This window comes from Emys orbicularis, chromosome 10, assembly GCF_028017835.1.
Source record: "Emys orbicularis isolate rEmyOrb1 chromosome 10, rEmyOrb1.hap1, whole genome shotgun sequence".
In the NCBI taxonomy this organism is placed as follows: domain Eukaryota; kingdom Metazoa; phylum Chordata; order Testudines; family Emydidae; genus Emys; species Emys orbicularis.
This window is the reverse complement of record NC_088692.1, coordinates 50,822,425-50,841,960: the sequence shown is the minus strand read 5'-3', so window position 1 is coordinate 50,841,960 and position 19,536 is coordinate 50,822,425. Positions and strand designations below refer to the sequence as shown.

At 51.9% G+C, this 19,536-nt stretch overlaps 1 protein-coding gene across 1 annotated transcript; it reads right to left on the bottom strand.

Moving 5' to 3' along the window:
* Positions 1-356: 356 nt before the first annotated feature.
* On the bottom strand, positions 357-18,370 carry MPI (mannose phosphate isomerase). The gene is made up of 8 exons (XM_065412430.1): positions 18,299-18,370; positions 15,367-15,494; positions 14,462-14,662; positions 12,411-12,552; positions 11,347-11,529; positions 4,534-4,707; positions 2,175-2,383; positions 357-605 (listed from the first exon to the last, which is right to left on the bottom strand). Exons 1-8 carry the CDS (start codon positions 18,312-18,314, stop codon positions 387-389), a joined length of 1,272 nt encoding a protein of 423 aa, XP_065268502.1. The 5' UTR covers positions 18,315-18,370; the 3' UTR covers positions 357-386.
* Between the last annotated feature and the right edge of the window lie 1,166 nt (positions 18,371-19,536).

The window sequence follows — 19,536 nt, the reverse complement described above, 5'->3', positions numbered from 1 at the left end:
AAGGAACAGATGTCACAGTGCAGGTAATGCTCTGCTGGCACTACAGGATGCACTATGTTAGGGAAACTCACCTATTACTCTCCATATCCACTTGGAGCAGACATGAGAGCAGCTCCCTCTACAGTGTTACATAATGGGAGGGGGGAAGGTAATGGACTCTTCCTCCCAGCACTTCATTTAATGCTGGGAGCTGAAGAGATGCAAGTCAGGGGATGGGAGTTGGAGTTGCTGTTTCTACAGATTGGGACCCTGCTGCTTTAGGTTTGGACACAGTGGTTTGTGGGCAAGTTTCAAGCTAACCCATCATGCGCAAGTCTAGTTTGCGCAGGCCAGTTTCTATCTATTCTAAGTGGAGTCACAGCAGGGTAGGTGCCAAGTGTCCCAGACTAGAGGAGGCAGCAGGCTCGGAAGAGCAGCATTCCATCCAGGGAGGACAGGTGCAGGGAGACGCTCTCGTTGGCAGAGATGAAGAGCACTGAGCCCCGGCGCAGGGTCATTTCAGAAATGGCAGCGGTGGAGGTGCCCACGGCCGTGCCTTGGATCACCAGCAGGATACTGGCAGAGTCGATGGCTGAGATGAGGTACAGCTTAATAGAGGAGGGAATCTGCAATGGAAACACATTCGCCATGGAAACAAAGTCTGGCTCAAATTCCTATGCAAGTTTCTGCCTCCTCAAGGACGCAGGAGGCAGTTGTACTTGTATCTCAGACGACCCATGGCACGGTGTCTTAACTCTGGAGCCTGCCTCTGCTCACAGTAGCCAAGCTCCAGATGTTGGAGTCAGTCTCTAGCTCCTTCACCACCACCCTGTTGAGAGGTGAGCAGCCAACGATGGTGCAGCGATGCCTGTGCAGCTGAGACAGCACCAGGAGAGGGAGGGAGACAAGTGAATGGTAGAACACAGCAGGAAGAGGGGAAAACCAACAGCAGTGCTGCCTATCATCACTTCCCTCAACTGCGAGCACGAGGCCTAGCTAAACACCCCCAGGTCTCAGCTCTGCGTGGCATTCTAGCTCCTACACCATGCCGAGCACTGAGCAAAGAGAGATGCTTGCTTTGTTTAGCACATCCTAGCGCTGCTCAGACTGGGGCTTGGCTTCCCCCTCTGGCTGCAGCTTTCAGGCCCGGGCAGAAGAGCTGATAACATGTGACCCAGGAAAGAGGTGGGCATTTCTCCCCCAGCTCTGCATTCAAAGCAAAGCAAAACTTGCCAACACCAGCTGCAGCAGCAGGACGGGGGAGGGGGAAACGGAGCAGGATCCAGAGGCAAAGCTCACTGGAGGACATGGGACACTCTGGCTTCAGGGGGCAGGCTGGGCAGACACACTCCGTCACCTGTCCCAGAGCCAGCTAGCTGAGTCCAGTAATACTCGGGAGCCACAAGTGGCTTTCACATGTCTCCTGGGGCTCTTTGCAGGGCCTGATATTAAAACACTGATTTAATTATTAGCCAGTCTAAGATATTAACCAATCAGGATGCTTTTACTATGTTATTAACCAATTAAGTTATCAACTTGCACTAAATTATTAACTTATTTGCTGTGAGAATAATATTTATAAAAAAACCTAAATATTTCCCATCATACTGTTTAAATAGGACTATAGAGTATTATAGCCAGCTACTACTATGGCTCTTTTGGGTAATGTTGGTCGCTAATGTGGGTCCTGAACCACTGAGGTCTGAGTATCATTGCTCCCCTAATCCCATTGCCTTATGGTCTCAAAGTCACGGTGTGGCTTGTCCCAGGTTCAGCTGACCCCGTGATGCTACCTCTAGTACAGGTGGTGGGAGAGAATGGGGAAACCCCAATAGGCTGGGGAGGGGATGCAGTGATCTCATCTCAGGTCACAGCATTGGAGGGAAGGGGATAAGAGTCGGATGTTAATGGGCAGCCCAACTGACGTATGTGCTCTTTTCCCCTCCTTGACAGGGAAGTCTCTTCCCTCCCACCCCACATCACAGTGACATGGCCTTTGGCAAGGGAGGCTTAGGTTTAGCTCTAGCTCTTTGCAAAGCCAATTACCGCTGCTCGTTGACAGGAATGGAGAAGTTGCTAGAGAGATCCAAAGGCAAGGATGCTGTCCCTGTTTGCTCCCGTCGGAGGAGAGGTCTGATGCTGCTACTAGGCTCCCCTCCCCCCCGTTCATTTGCTGATCCAGGGTCCCCACTCACCTCTATTTTCAGGACAGTGAAGTCTGGCACAGGCGGGTCGTAGAGGTAGACACAGGGATCCAAGCGGCTCTGCGTGGGGGCAAAGACCTTGGAGCTGCTGGGTGCTGGGGTGTAGTTCAGCATTTCACACAGGGTGAGCACGTCAATGAATTTGGGCGTCAGGCCGGCTCGCACAGTGTTGTCGGAGCATGCCATGCACTCGATGCAGTCTGGGGAGCAAGGAGCTCAGTGTCAGTGCAAAAGGTGGGACCCTCCCGATCAGAGAGCATCTCCTGGGAAGCCAGGTGTCTAAACTCAGCTCCAGCAGGCTTCAGGCAGGAGGAAAAGCCTCCGTCCCTTCACTGCGGGAAAGACTAGGGATGCCTGGCTCAGGGAAACATGCCATCCCATCATGTCAGAGACATTGAGTAAGAGAAAAAACAATGAAGAGTCCTTGTGGCACCTTAGAGACTAACAAATTTATTGGGCATAAGCTTTCATGGGCTAGAACCCACTTCATCAGATGCATGAAGTGAAAAATACAGAAGCAGGTATAAATACATGAAAGGATGGGGATTGCTTTACCGAGTGTGAGGTCAGTCTAACGAGATAAATCAATTAACAGCAGGATACCAAAGGAGGAAAACTAACTTTTGAAGTTGTAAGAGTCTTGCCCATTACAGACAGTTGACAAGAAGGTGTGAGTAACAGTAGGGGGAAATTAGTATTGGGGAAATTAAGTTTAGGTTTTGTAATGACCCAACCACTCCCAGTCTTTCTTCAGGCCTAATCTGATGGTATCCAGTTTGCAAATTAATTCCAGTTCTGCAGCTTCACATTGGAATCTGTTTTTGAAGTTTTTTTGTTGAAGAATTGCCACTTTTAGGTCTGTTATTGAGTGACCAGAGAGATTGAAGTGTTCTCCTACTGGTTTTCAATGTTATGATTCCTGATGTCAGATTTGTGTCCATTTATTCTTTTGCATAGAGACTGTACGGTTTGGCCAATGTACATGGCAGAGGGGAATCGCTGGCACATGATGGCATATATCACATTGGTAGATGTGCAGGTGAACGAGCCCAGGATGGTGTGGCTGATGTGGTTAGGTCCTATGATGGTGTCCCTTGAATAGATATGTGGACAGAGTTGGCACCGGGGTTTGTAGCAGGATTTGGTTCCTGGGTTGGTGTTTTTGTTGTGTGGTGTGTAGTTGCTGGTGAGTATTTGCTTCAGGTTGGGGGGGCTGTCTGTGGGCGAGGACTGGTCAGCAACTACACACCACACAACAAAAACACCAACCCAGGAACCAAACCCCGCTACAAACCCCGGTGCCAACTCTGTCCACATATCTATTCACACAAATCTGACATCAGGAATCATAACATTCAAAAACCAGTAGGAGAACACTTCAATCTCTCTGGTCACTCAATAACAGACCTAAAAGTGGCAATTCTTCAAAAAACAACTTCAAAAACAGACTCCAATGGGAAGCTGCAGAACTGGAATGAATTTGCAAACTGGACACCATCACATTAGGCCTGAATAAAGACTGGGAGTGGTTGGGTCATTACAAAACCTAAACTTAATTTCCCCAATACTAATTTCTCCCTACTGTTACTCACACCTTCTAGTCAACTGTCTGTAATGGGCCACTCTCTTACCACTTCAAAAGTTATTTTTCCTCCCTTGGTATCCTACTGTTAATTGCTTTATCTCATTAGACTGACCTCACACTTGGTAAAACAACCCCCATCCTTTCATGTATTTATACCTGCTCCTGTATTTTTCACTCCATGCATCTGATGAAGTGGGTTCTAGCCCACGAAAGCTTATTCCCAAATAAATTTGTTAGTCTCTAAGGTGCCACAAGGACTCCTCGTTGTTTTTGCTGATACAGACTAACACGGCTAACACTTCCTCCCCACAAACAGCTGCTGTCAACACCAGGCTGGGAACCTACGGGGTAAGGGAGTAGGTGGCAATCTTAAGCCTGAAACACCTCCCTCCACAATGCATCGATCCAAGAAAGCACGATCCAAGCGGCAGCCTTTCACTCCATCCTCCATGGAGACACTTAGTGGTGACCATGCTCGAAAAGGCCAACGAGCCACCTAGTTTGGTATCCCAGGTCCCACAATGGCCAAGGCAGGGTGCTTGAGATAAGATGTAACCTGGAGATCAACATAAGTCATGGATCATGATGATTGGAAGTGGCAGTCTTACCGTAGCCAGGGTTACAAAGTGCCCATCCCATTACAGGAGTCAATATCCACCAATTAGTAGAACCACAAATGCTATTATTCGGAACCATCTCAATAGCATTGGCTTAGCACAGGAACACAGCAGCCGCCCCACCTGCCCAGCCACCACTCAATCTCACCTCCATAGAGGTAGGCATGAGGCTCGTTGGCTCCCAGGAACATGGACTCTCCTGGCTGCAGCATCACCAGGTTCAGGAAGTAAATGGCAAAGCAGCCGATGTCTCCCGGGAACTGCGAGTGCAGCTGCAGCAGCAGCTTCCCGCTGCTCCCCGAGGTGTCCTTCCCCGCAGCAACTGTGGGGGACAAGAGCAAAGCCAGGTTAGCACCAGCCCCACAACTTAGTCCCTTTGGCGAGAGCCACTGCTTTGCTTACAGCCCTCCAGTGGGGGGCGCCCAGTGCTGCCAGCAGCTTTGGGGTTCCCCCAAACCCTCCTCATCAGGAGGCCAGAGCAGGCCTAGGCAGGTCCAGCTGCACATCCGAGTCCCTCTAGATCCCCAGAGATGGGACGAGTGAGGACAGGTGGCCAACGAGGGATCCAACCTGCCTGGGTGTGGTTAGGAGTCAGACCTCATTAGCCACACGAGCCTCACCCAGATCCATCCACTTCCAGAGACACAGGGTCTAATGTCCCCAGGCTCTGCTCTAGGGGAGGGATAGGTGGGCTGGCTGGTTTTTCCCATGCCACTGCCTGGGACAGCAGGATCATACAATCAGAGTACAAGGCCAGAAGGAACTGATCACCTAGCCTGACCTCCGGTACATCACAGGCCACCCACTCCACCCTGTCTCACTAAACCCAACAATCGATCGCAGTCGAGAGAGACTGCCAGTGGCCTGTTCTCTCCCACAAGGGCATCTCCTGGATAGCAGAAATGCTTACTCCCCACCCCCCCAGACACAAACCCTGCCAGCTACGATACATCACCACACACCTGGACCCACCCCTTCTTTCCACTTCCAAAACCCTCTGCCCACCTGCCCATTCCACACACATGCCACCGCCACTCCTCTCCCTGTCTTACACCCAGCTCTCCCCAGGCACTCTCCCCAGCATCCAGCAGATCCATCCTTTCCATGTCCCAGTCCTCCCAGGGAAGGAGAGGAGGAAGGGGGGCTTCCAGGGACAGATACTCATCTCCATATCCCACCCCCCATTTTCTACTTCAGCCCCTCCCTCCTCTTCCAGTGGGGAGCAGGTCAGAAGGGGCATTCTCCCCCACCCAAGAATGGCCGTTTGAGGGGTGGGGGAGGGGGTATCCTTTTGGAACTGATCCTCCTTCTCCCCCGCTCCTGCTGGAGCAGAGCCTGGGGCAGCCTTACTTGACCTGAAACTCCTTCATTAGAAAGGAGGCCTCTTTGGCTTGGCTCACGCTTCCCCTCCATTGGAATAAAAGGGCTCCTTTGTATTTCTGCTCTGGGAGCGTCCCCGACAGAGCCCCAGGAACCCGAGGAAAGAGAGACTGCTGAAGATCTGGCATAAGCTTGGGGGCCAACTCATGCCAAGGCCCAGGCTTCATTGCACACTGACAAATGCAGAGCTGGAAGCCAGTCTGGCTCCCCTGTGGGTTACAATAGTTAAAACAGATCCTAGAGTCTAAGAATGAGGTTAGTGTTTAGATTAGTGGTCCCCAACCTTTTTCGTCTGGCGGGCACCAGACGACGAGCCACAGAGGACCGTGGCGGCGGACGAGCATCCGCCGAAATGCCGCTGACAAGCGGCAACGTCAATAGGCGTCGCCGCTGAAATGCCGCCGATTTTCGGCAGCATTTTGGTGGCGACGCCGCTTGCTGAGAAGCAGTGTCATCCACAGGTGTCGCCGCCGAAATGCCGTTTGTCAGTGGCATTTCGGCAGATGCTTGTCCGCCGGCCAGTACGCAGGCGCACTTAGATGCCCCGGCGGGCACCATGGCGCCCGCGGGCACCGCATTGGGGACCCCTGGTTTAGATTGTATGGAATGCTTGTAGGCTGCTGCCTGCATTAATCCTACTTGTAGTATCTGTACCCCCCGGTATAAGGTAATGGGTAAGTAAGTGTAAAAAAACCCAGTCAGGAGAGATGCATCACCAAGTGTGAAGTGCTAGTTTACCACAAGAGGTGTCATCTCTCCCCAACCTGGCCTCTAGACACCAGATAAGCCACTGTGCAACATCAGGTTTCAGAGTAGCAGCCGTGTTAGTCTGTATCCGCAAAAAGAACAGGAGTACTTGTGGCACCTTAGAGACTAACAAATTTATTAGATCATAAGCTTTCGTGGGCTACAGCCCACTTCTTCGGATGCATATAGCGTGAAACATATATTGAGGAGATATATATACACACATACAGAGAGCATGAACAGGTGGGAGTTGTCTTACCAACTCTGAGAGGCCAATTAAGTAAGAGAAAAAAAACTTTTGAAGTGATAATCAAGATAGCTCAGTACAGACAGTTTGATAAGAAGTGTGAGAATACTTACAAGGGGAGATAGATTCAATGTTTGTAATGGCTCAGCCATTCCCAGTCCTTATTCAATCCTGAGTTGATTGTATCTAGTTTGCATATCAATTCCAGCTCAGCAGTCTCTCGTTGGAGTCTGTTTTTGAAGTTTTTCTGTTGTAAGATAGCCACCCGCAGGTCTGTCATTGAATGGCCAGACAGGTTAAAGTGTTCTCCCACTGGTTTTTGAGTATTATGATTCCTGATGTCAGATTTGTGTCCATTTATTCTTTTGCATAGAGACTGTACGGTTTGGCCAATGTACATGGCAGAGGGGCATTGCTGGCACATGATGGCATATATCACATTGGTAGATGTGCAGGTGAACGAGCCCCTGATGGTATGGCCGACGTAGAAGCCCTCTACACCAATATTCCACACAAAGATGGACTACAAGCTATCAGGAACAGTATCCCCAATAATGTCACAGCTAACCTGGTGGCTGAACTTTGTGACTTTGTCCTCACCCACAACTATTTCACATTTGGGGACAATATATGCCTTCAAGTCAGCGGCACTGCTATGGGTACCCGCATGGCCCCACAGTATGCCAACATTTTTATGGCTGACTTAGAACAGCGCTTCCTTAGCTCTCGTCCCCTAACGCCACTACTCTACTTGCGCTACATTGATGACATCTTCATCATCTGGACCCATGGAAAAGAAGCCCTTGAGGAATTTCATCATGATTTCAATAATTTCCATCCCACCATCAACCTCAGCCTAGATCAATCCACACAAGCGGTCCATTTCCTGGACACTACTGTGCTAATAAGCGATGGTCACATAAATACCATCCTATACCGGAAACCTACTGACCGCTACACTTACCTACATGCCTCCAGCTTCCATCCAGGACACACCACACGATCCATTGTCTACAGCCAAGCTCTAAGATATAACCGCATTTGCTCCAATCCCTCAGATAGAGACAAGCACCTACAAGATCTCTATCAAGCATTCTTAAAACTACAATACCCACCTGCTGAAGTGAAAAAACAGATTGACAGAGCCAGACGAGTACCCAGAAGTCACCTCCTACAAGACAGGCCCAACAAAGAAAATAACAGAACACCACTAGCTGTCACCTTCAGCCCCCAACTAAAACCTCTCCAGCGCATCACCAGAGATCTACAACCTATCCTGAAAGATGATCCTTTACTCTCACAGATCTTGGGAGACAGACCTGTCCTTGCTTACAGACAACCCCCGAACCTAAAGCAAATACTCACCAGCAACCACACATCACTGAACAAAAACACTGACCCGGGAACCTATCCTTGTAACAAAGCCCGATGCCAACTCTGTCCACATATCTATTCAAGTGACGACATCATAGGGCCTAATCACATCAGCCATACCATCAGGGGCTCGTTCACCTGCACATCTACCAATGTGATATATGCCATCATGTGCCAGCAATGCCCCTCTGCCATGTACATTGGCCAAACCGTACAGTCTCTATGCAAAAGAATAAATGGACACAAATCTGACATCAGGAATCATAATACTCAAAAACCAGTGGGAGAACACTTTAACCTGTCTGGCCATTCAATGACAGACCTGCGGGTGGCTATCTTACAACAGAAAAACTTCAAAAACAGACTCCAACGAGAGACTGCTGAGCTGGAATTGATATGCAAACTAGATACAATCAACTCAGGATTGAATAAGGACTGGGAATGGCTGAGCCATTACAAACATTGAATCTATCTCCCCTTGTAAGTATTCTCACACTTCTTATCAAACTGTCTGTACTGAGCTATCTTGATTATCACTTCAAAAGTTTTTTTCTCTTACTTAATTGGCCTCTCAGAGTTGGTAAGACAACTCCCACCTGTTCATGCTCTCTGTATGTGTGTATATATATCTCCTCAATATATGTTTCACGCTATATGCATCCGAAGAAGTGGGCTGTAGCCCACGAAAGCTTATGCTCTAATAAATTTGTTAGTCGCTAAGGTGCCACAAGTACTCCTGTTCTTTTTGTGCAACATCAGGCGACAAAAGATTTTGTTGATTGCTCCCCCCACGCCCGTGAAGAGGGGATGTTTACAAGCCCTCAGCCCATCACAGCTTCAAAACTGGGGGAAGAGCATAAAAATCCCTGCCAAGGAGAAATTATCACTATGCTGCCTGGAATTCAGAGGGCAATATTTCTAAGCATAAGCAAGCTATGCTCAGCTTGGGTTAGCCCTAAAGGACATATAGAGCTTGCATATTACAGCACGCATCTGTTACCATTTGAAATCTAAAACTGTAATTCATCTGTGTGTGTATGTTTACCTGCTTTAATCTTGTCAATAACTCATTTCTTTTTCCTATTTAATAAATCTTTGGTTAGTTTATCACAGGATGGCTACAAGCATTGCCTCTGGTAAGAGATCTAAGGTACAATTGACCTGGGATAAGTGACTGGTCCTTTAGGACTGGGAGTAACCTGAATATTGTTGGGAATTTTGGCATAAGGCAGGCTTGCAAGATAAACCGGAGTGCCCCAGGGGACTGTCTGAGACTCCATGTTAAAGCTGTTTTAGGGCTTTACGAGTTCACACTTGTTAGGTGGTTGGTGAAATCTAAGTATAGAACTCACAGCTAATTCAGGATTTGTGCCCTGCTTCTTGACAGTCTGCCCTCACTCACGGTCGTGGGCCATGCCAGAAAGACAGACGCTCCTCTCCTACCACTTGTTGGGCGAACACTCGCTGGGTTGGTTCGAGGAGCAGATCAGCCTTGACGGGAAAGACCATGCTGGGATATAACGAGCTCCAGCCAAGAGTGCTCAGAGCTTTGCCCTGCTGGAGCAGGGAGGGCAGGAGGCAAAATCCTCTCCACGCTTGTTACTCTTTGGTATAAATACACATGCGCCCTCCAGGCCCACCTGGCTGCTCCACTCAGTTTATTTTTACTGGGTAAATTATATACAGGGCGGGGATCTGAAGCTCTGGCTTTGTCCCCAGGCCATAACGTTACTCGTATTCAGTGCTGAACTCACAGAGGCCTTTCCTGGCGGTATCGCTCCAGGGCAACTTACATGGCCCCTGTTCAAATACGGGGGAGGGGCTGAACTGCAGCCACTTCAGGCGTGCGAACGCCAGCAAAGCTTCCCAGGGCAGGCAGTGAAGAGGTGTCAGACCCAGCTAAAAATCACAGGGCGGAGCCTAGTTATCCAAGACAGATAGCAGCCAGGACGCCAGGGCTACACATGCTTCTCACAAGTGACTTAGGATCTTTAATGCCCCCAAGCAGTCAGGGACCACACCTCCCACGGTGCGCTCAGCTGATCCGCCCTCTCAGGACTACTGGGGGTCAGGTGGCAGCGTGATAAGCACCTGGGCCTCACAAAGGGGCAGAGAATTTAGTTTGGTGAAGGAACTCTAGGGAGCAAGTCCTGACATAGGGCTGGAAGGACACCAGGGAAGTAGCCCGGGAGTCAGCACTTTGGGTCTCTCAACTCAGGGATAAAGGGAGCCCAGAAGGCGGGCTGAAGAGGAGCCCAAGTGAGGTGAAAGAACTTTGTTTGGACTTTTGTTACCCCAGAAGGGGATTGAACTCAGAGTGACCCAGCCAGAGGATTAATCCATGAATCTCCAGAACAGACAGGAAACCCTGCTGAGGGGAAACTGAGGCAGGGAATGCCAGCAGGGCCACATTTGGCCAGCAGGGAGCACTACAGGACAGGCACATTCTGTAGCAACTCCCCATTTCACAGACTATCACTGTCCAAGCAGCAGACAGCTACTCTCTCCTACATGAACAGAGCAGTGTAGAGCTGGAGGTTGTGTGCACTTCAGGGGATGTTTCGTGCCTCTGATGGCGAACAGACTTTCCCCAAGGCGCTCTGCCTTGACTGGAACGGCAGGGGGAGATGGTGCCAGGTGCTGTTCCTGCAGGGAGGCGACTGACAATGTAACAGCCTCAGCTAGCACCCACGAGACCAATCAGCAGCAAGCAAAGGGCACAGCCCTCGGTTATTCTGGAGCGAGGTTAGGTGACTGCACTGTGGGAGGATGGAGCTGGGGAGGAGCTAGCAGTGAAATGTGCACTCTGTCCCATGTGTCACGCCCGCTCCACCTGGAGCATCCCCCTAGGGAACCCAGTCATTACATCCAATACCATCACCCACCCAGCTGGGGCAGCTGGTCCCACCTAGCAGGGTGGTGTTAAAAGCCCTGACAAGTGAGAGCCGGTCAGTGGCTACAAAGATGCTGCCCCCTCTAACCCATTCCAAGATGCCTGCTTGCTCCCAAAGATCCATGGCAGCTCCATCCCCTTCACTAATCCAGGCACTGCCAGGGCCAGCGTGGGGCAAGGATCCATGCAGGCAGCCTCTGAGCTGTCCCGGCTCCAAGGGACATTCCTTCTCCTGGACCGACAGGAAGAGGAGACAGCCACATCCCCGACCGCCCCGGGAACGCAGGGCTCTCCACGTCGCAGACAGATGCAGAACAAACCTTCCTGGGAAATCCTCTTCACCAGCATGTTTAGCTGGTCCACAAAGACCTTCTTTTCGCTCTTCATCATCCTGGTGAAGCAGACCCGCAGCGCGGCAGACACGCCTCGAGGGTCATTGCACACACTGCGCTCCAGCTGCTCCGCTGCCACGTTGCCAATCAGCGCCCGGAACTCGGGGACCTCTGCAAAGAGCAGATGCCTGTCAGGAGCCTGGGCTGGGGTAGGATAGCAGGGCAAACCCACCCACTCAGCTACCCCCCAGGGATGGGCTGCTAACACCACTCCCCCTTCTACAAAGCATTTGGCTTATGGTCACAGAGCATGGCAGCAGCAGAGCAGGCCATAGAAGCCAGGAGCCCCTGCCCCATCACTGCATTCCCTGGGCCCAGCTTTGCACTCTGGTGCAAACTTAGGCATTTCAGTCTCTGTTTTAGGCACCTGTGTTTGAAAAGCCTGGAGAAGGGATAAAGTAACTGCCAACACAGAGGTGCTAGCCCCAGGTCTTGTCTGGCTTAGTGTCTCCGAGCTGCTCCGCTGAGCCTTTCCCAGGTGCTGATCTGCATTACGAAGCTAGGGCAGCAAATGAGCTGCTCATTACATCCGGCAGAGGGCAGCTTCCCCTGGGGGCGAGGGGCTCAGCAATGGAGCAGCCCCCATAATCGCGGCTGGTCAGTCAGAGTGATCAGCCCCCTGCAGGCAGGCCCAGCGAGAGGGGAGTGCAAGCCTGGGGCTCCTCGCAGCCCGGAGCTCGGCTTCTGGGACCACTGCACCAGGCCTTATGCGTTGGCATTTCTCCTGCCTGCAGGGCTCTGCTTGGAGTGACACCGCCGGGGCTGGAGGAGGATATGCTCAGCCCAGCTGCAGGGATACACTGAAGGGGATCTTATTAACCCTTACAAGTGCTCAGCCCTCCCCCCCCGGCCCCATAGCATCTGACCCTTCCTCTTTCCTCCAACTCGGATGTTGTCACTCAAGCCGGCAGCCCCAAGCTTGGGATCTCTTTATCCCCCCTCTCCTGCCCTGCCCAGCACATCCCCAGCCAGCAGCGCCACCTGGTGCTTACTCTGGAGAAAAGCCACAATTTCCTCCACGGGCCGGAAGCCGCACATGCCCTGGAAGGGGGTCAGCGCAATGGCCATCTCTGGCTTGTGATTGGCATCTGGATAGTGCTCGGGAAACTGGGCGTGAAGCTTCCCCGCCAGCTCCTAGAGAGGGGAGACAAGGACAAAAAGAGTTAGAGTCCGGGCAATGCCCCCTCAACAGCCAGGTCCCTCGGCGCCAGCTCACGCGCTGGGAGGCTGCATCCTGGGGAAGAGATCCCACCCAGCTGTGGGTATGCCAGCAAATGGATTCAATGAGGAAAGTCAGTCCTGCCTAGGGGGTCAGAGTGACTCACCCCTGTCAGAATTCTCACTCCCTGGGCTCCCTCACTGCACCATCCTCCTGGCTTCCCAGAGGGGCTACGGCAAGCTACGTGCCAGGCTTCAGCCTGAATGCCCAACTAGCTAAACATCCCCCCCATCTACCTCCCTTCTCTGCCCACTGCTGCGGCCCCCACCAGGACACTTCAGCACAGCGACTGCACATTTAAAAACACAGGATGCTGAGGAAATGCAAGTGCAGCCAGCAGACATAGCAACACTGCAGCGCCAAGGAGATCTGGGATACAAGCACATGCTAGCAAGGGCTGGGCTTATGTCCCCTGGGTTTATTCCACTGTGCACATCTCACCAGGCTGAACAGAGGGGTCTCAGCAGTAGGCAGTGGCACTTGCTGCTGAGCCGAGGGCTTCCTGTCAAATGATTATTTCTGTGTTTCTAATTTAAAGCTGCTTTTTGGTATCAGATGGGAACCAGTTGCTGAGATCAGAGCACTTAACACCCCTCAGTGAGAGCTCCAGGCCCATACTCTGCCCAAGACGAGCGTAGTAGTTCTCCTATGCTTCAGTCAGAGTTATTTTCTCCCCAGGAAACGGGTGGAGAACAAACATCTCAGGGCTGAGGGCTGAGCCTTATGATGCAGAAAGGAACGTTTTATTGCCCTAATGCCCTCTTCTTGTTACGGAGCAATAAAACAGCTCCTCAACCGAGCAATCAGATCTGGCCATGACACCCAGTGGCTGATTCAAGCCCAACATTTAGGTTTTGTACAAAGAGCTTAACCAAAGTTTATGATCAACAGAACTGCTGCCTTATGTTTAAAGCCCCTTGTACACAACATCCACTGGCTGATCTGCATTAAGCTATTACAATTCATAGTCGTACACAGCAGCAGCGTACATAGGAGCACTGCCAGAGCCAGATCAGGCTTACTGCTCTACATGCCAGACTGGCACTAGATGCTCAGGTGGCCTCACTGGGCCGGTTGTAACAGGCAAAAGCTCAAAGACTGATGCTGAAGTAGACACCTAGGCCTCACATTACACCCGAATGGGCACTATTTCAACTGCAGCCTGTTGTGTAGACTCTAGCCGGGGCAGAGGACAATAATGTTCCCATTATTTTTATTTCTGTGCATAGTGCTGTGCGTGTCCCTATACTGAGGGAGGCAACTCGGGAAAAGCAGTGAAAGCGTTTTACTGAATGACCTGTTCCTAACATAGAGCTACTCTGCCATGTGCTCCATGCTCTGTCACAGCCATTGAAATCAATGGGGTCAAAATACAATATGATCTGACGGCAATACGGCAGGGCCCCTTCTCAAGACCTAGAGGCCGTGCCGTGTTCTTCCCCTCCAGCCACCACAGCACGTTTGTGGCACCCATCTGGGTGAGACACAAGGTGCGTCTTGTCCCAGTGGGGTTGGATGAGTGCAAGTTGAAGGGGGTTTTGTTTTTGTATCTGCACTGGCTTTGGAGCAAGGTCTGTCTTTAGCTATGCTCTGTCAGGTACTTAGCAGCCTCTGGGCATGGAGTGCAACAGCCAGGTGCTGGCAGCATCTGCAACCATTCCAGAACTCAGTGGGTAGGGGACCATGAATGTGGTGCACTCCTGAGTGTCATGCCACGAGAGCAGGCCCAACTCAGCAGCACAGCTTACATCAGTGACATCTGCAGAGAGGCTGCCTGCAAGGACCCAGCAGTGCACTCAGAGGGGGTTCAGAACAGCTTCTTACCTTGTTGGGATGGGCCTGGATGGACAGGGCTGTGTTAACCGACAGCACTTTGAATAGGAAAGGCAACTGGCCCTGGAAGGTCTCCTTGACCTTGGATCCCAGGCATCCAGGATTATCTGCTATCCACTGTCCTAAGGTCTTCTGGGGAATTCGATTATCCAGAATAACAGCGTCGCCTCTAGGGTGGGTTCCCATCCAGAGCTGGAACAGGCATTTGTGGGGTGGAAAAAAGGGGACAGGACAAAGCCATTAGCATCTCCAGCATGGCTCTCGACAGGCTTAGAAGACAGGCCAAATAGGCAGGTTCAAGGAGAGGGGGAAAGGAGGTAGGGTTGTCTGTACTTGAGTTCTCAGCTCTCGCTTCCTGCTACGGTTCAGATTGAATATCAGCATCCCCCTTAGCTTCTAAGCGCATCTCTCCCATCCACCCACCTATAATTATTTCCTCATCTCCCAGCTAGGTCAAAGTATACAGAGGTCTGATCTGCCAGGCTTGATCTTGATCTTCTCCTCAGTACCTTTTGAAACACAAGAATTGCCATAGTGGTGCTCAATCCAGCTATGCAATGCTTCAAACGAAGCCAAAGTCCCCCCATCCCCACCCACCCCTTCGCAGATTCTGTCAGCATTGCACTGCAGTGAAGAGCAAGGAAAAGGGATTCAAATTCCTGCCTGACCCCAGCTGGTGATCTGCTTATGCCCTGAAGCATGAGGATCAAGAGCATACTTGCCACTGCCACTGTAGATGCTATTCATGCGCAATAGCTGCAATGTTCCAAAGGAAGAAGCCAACTTTTGGCCTCAGTCATGAGGGTGGAGATAGGAGAGGGAAAGTGGCTGACTCTGGGATCTCAGCAAAACCTGCGCCACAGAAGACTGGCAGAGGGAGGGAGCTGGGGGCTTACCTCAGCATATGGCTTGTCTGGATCGATCTGTGCCAGTGGATCACTGCTAGCCAGCAGCTTGGCCACTTCGCTGTCCAGGCCGATCTTCCCCCAGGCATATTTCTGCACAACGCAGGAAAGGGGAAACACTAAGCAAACACACAAAAACAAAGGGTTATCCAAGGACACAACAGGCAAAAATCACCAGCTCACAAAATGGCCTGACATTGCCAACTCCCGGCCACCCCTGCTAAAATTCCTGTCCATACTTTGACACCCCCCCCTCTTGCCTCCACTGCTGCAACCTTCTCCCCTCTGGGAAGCTGCCCCCTCCAAAATGCTGCTGCTCAGATCAATGCACCATCCCATCCCCATCCCCATTCCTCTTTCAGCGCCTCCATCAAATTCAAGCTCATCATCTCTAGGTCTCTGCACAACTTATCCTGACCCCTAACTGCCCTCTGTGTCCTTTTCCCATGCTCATCCTCATGCTTCCTCCCATGCAGTTCCTCACACTCAAAACAGTCTTCCTCTCCCATACACCCAACCACTTTCCCCTCCTGAAAACTCACTTCTTCCATTAAGACTTTTAAACAACATCCACCAGAGAAAATGATGGATTATCAGGATTAGTTGTATTACAGTAGCCCCTAGGGGCCCGGGAGAGACCATTGCCATATGTCTGAACGCTCCTGCATCTCTAATTTAGAGCACACGATTCTTGGAGCAGTGATGCATTTTGCACAGCATCGAGCACATGCTAATGGCATGGTTCTACAGCTCCTCCAAGTCAGATCATAAGAACGGCCGTACTGATCCATCTAGCCCAGTATCCTGTCTTCCAAGAGTGGCCAGTAGCAGATGCTTCAGAGGGAATGAATGAACAGAACAGTTATAGAGCAATCCACCCACTGTCATCCAGTACCAGCAATCAGAGGTTTAGGGATGCCAGAGCATGGGATTGCATCCCTGCCCATCTTGGCTAATAGCTATTGGTGGACCAATCCTCCATAAACTTATCTAATTCTTTTTTGAACCCAGTTATACTTTTGGCCTTCATAACATGCCTTGGCAACGAGTTCTACAAGGTGACTGTGTGTTGTGTGAAGAAGTTTCCTTCTGTTTGTTTTAAACCTACTGCCTATTAATTTTACTGGATGACCTCTGGTTCGTGGTAAATGAAGGGGTAAATAACACTTCCCTATTCATTTTCTCCACACCATTCATGATTTTACCTCAATACCCTCCAGTCCAAACCTACATGCTCTGGTCTTGCACCACACAGTCCAGTTCCACACGTCCACTACCTAAAGTCTAGTATGTTTCACTACAAGACAATTTCAGTTTAGAGCAACAAATGACGGTGAAAAATCTGTGCTCCAGCGTAAGACATTCAACTACTCCAAGAGCCTCCAGCTCCAAAACTGGCCAAACCTCCTCCCCAATGTGGTTTAAAGTGTGACTGGGTAAATACGGCATCCTCACACCCCAGATCTGCCCCCTGCTCGTCTTTGAGTCACGCCTGCTGAGCCAGACAAAAATGTGTGTTTACTGTCATTTGCACAGCCCATACAGTTATGGGAAAGTGAGCTGGCTTCCACTCCACCTCAAGCACCATGTTGCTGATGGCAGAATCTTTAATCTTCAGGGTCCTAAGCAGACTTTGCAGGCTTGGCTGAACCTGCATTCTCATCAAGTGCTCATGCAGGGCATGGCATCCCTGGTAGGCCTTGAAAACTCTACTTGCCAGTGCTAAGCAGGAAACTTTCCCTAACAAGTGGAAAGGGACAAGGAAGAGGAGGGTGGAGTAAGCAAAGCCATTGATTCCTGCAGAATTTAAGCTTTCGTCAAAAAAACAAACAAACACACACTTCTTTAACCCTCATATGCTACAACGATGGGGACCACATGAGAGCCTGGATAGACAAAGAGGGTGGGAGCGACAAAGGAACTTAGACACGCTGATCGTCATGGCACCTAGAAAATCGCAGGAACGACACTGTGATCCACAAAGCTGTTGGGCCACTAGGCTCCTATACAACGAGTGGAGGTAGGCGCCTTAGAATGCGATCCACAAAAGCCGACATGCTAGGCGAGAGGCCGCCTACAACTATCAATGGGAGATGCTGACAAGAAATGATGCGAACAGGCATCTCCCACCTGTCGGAGTTATGAGCACTGAGCTATGGGATATTCTGATATACCCCATATATATATATATTGTGGGGCTCCCTCAGTCTCTCCTGTTCAAGCTGTTCCACTGTGGATAAATAATTAAAGAGTGATTGGAGCAGGGGGCCTGAACCCAGGACCTCCCACCTTCCAGTGGGGTGCCTGAACCAGCAAGCTACAGTTTGTCTCTCGCTTGGCAGTTTTGTGGCTGGCAGAGGTGTGGGAAAGGATCATTATACCCATTTTCCATACACAAACAGAAGTACAGAGGAGATGCTGGACCAACACCACATGTGGAAATCAGCAGCACTCAGGAATAGAACCCAAGAGTCCAGACCCCCAGCCCCTCCCCACAAACCAACAGACCCCACTCCCATTCCAGAGACAGGAATAGAACCCAGGAGGCCTTCTACCTTCCCTTCCCACTCACCAAGAGAATCCAGGAGTCCTGCCTCTCAGCCCTTCCCTCATCAATAAACCTTGCATGCGAGACCCAGGAATAGAACCCAGGGCGGTCCTGCCCCAGCCCCAGGGACGCCTGGCCTAGGAGCCTGGCTGTGCCTGTGCTGGCGGATTCCCTGCCGGCGTAGGAGGTGCCATGTGCCTCGTTCTGCGGGGAGCCGCCCGCTGCCGCGAGGAAGGCGCATCCCCGTGGCGGGGAGAGTCTGAGCAGCTGGGGCAGGTTCTAGCCCAGCTCCCCCTGCAGCCCCTTCCCCAATGCCATGGGACCCACCCGCCCGGCATCACCGCCGGAGCCGGCTCGGCCCCGGCCGCCGCTCACCTCTCAGCTCCGCCATGGCTCCGCCTGGTGCCCGCTTCCCCAGCCTGCACCGCCCCGCCAGCCGAGCGAGGGGAGATCCGGGATAGAGCGGCGGGCACGCCCCCTCCCGGCCCGGGCACGCTGGGAGAGGTAGTTCCCTGCCTGAAGCCCAGCAGCGCCAGGAGGAGGATGGGGTGGAGCCCGGTGTCGTCGGCCCACGCGGCCCCTCGTCAGGGTTCGAGTTGGAGGCGTGGCGCCAGGATCCATTGTTCACCCAGTCTGGGCAGGGTCCGCTTGAAGTACCTGGGAACAGACTGCTCTGTGCATGCGGGCTCCTACGGGGGCAACCCTTCCCACAGATACGTCCTGCCCTAGCATGGGGCAACCCCCTGTATGCGCAGCCCCGCTCCCCACGTATGCAATCCCCTTCCTTACTATACCCCTCCCCCGTGTGCAGCCCCCTCTGTGCACAACCCCTCTCCCCACATATGCAATCCCCTTCCTCACTATACACCCCCATGTATGCAACCCCGTGTGCACAGCCCCCCTATATACACCAGCATGTGTGCGACCCCCCGTGTGCACATGTGCAATCCCCTCGTGTGCAGTCCCTTTCCCCACTGTATACACCAGCACGTGTATACCCCCCCCCCCCCAATACGTGTGCAGCCCTTTCCCCACTCTGTGGAGTCTGTAAAAAGCAACAGAGGGTCCTGTGGCACCTTTAAGACTAACAGAAGTATTGGGAGCATAAGCTTTCGTGGGTAAGAACCTCACTTCTTCAGATGCAAGTCTGTGTGCAAACCCCTTTGTGCACAGTCCGCTCCACCGGAGGATATGCAACCCCCCAGTGGGCGCAGCCCCCTTTCGCACCATATCAACCCGCCCCATGTGTGCAATCCCCGACCTGCCCAACCCTTTCCCCACTATTGGTAACCTATTGTATGTGCAGCCCCACGTGTGCAACCTCTTTCCCCAGGTGTACAGAACCACCCAGGCGTACCGCCCCCTTCCCATAACAACCTCCCGCCCTACCACACCCGCCTCTCATTTAACGCCAGGCCCGCGTATCGGGGGAGGCGGGGCCCAGCAATAAGGCGGGGGAGGGCACAAAGTTGCTCTGCCCTCCCCCCCCGTGCCCCGGGTCTGCCCCATCTGCTCTCCAGACGCCATTCCTCCCACTCCCACTCCCCCCTCGGGCGTCCCCCACGCGCGTAACCCGCCCTCCCTCAGGCACTGGGGGCACCCGCACGCGCACA

Coding starts and splice junctions, on each gene's coding strand:
- MPI (XM_065412430.1), bottom strand. Junction 11,530..12,410: donor AATTGTGGCTTTTCTCCAGA/GTAAGCACCAGG, acceptor TGCTCTTTGCAG/AGGTCCCCGAGTTCCGGGCG. Junction 4,708..11,346: donor GAAGAGGATTTCCCAGGAAG/GTTTGTTCTGCA, acceptor TGTCCCCCACAG/TTGCTGCGGGGAAGGACACC.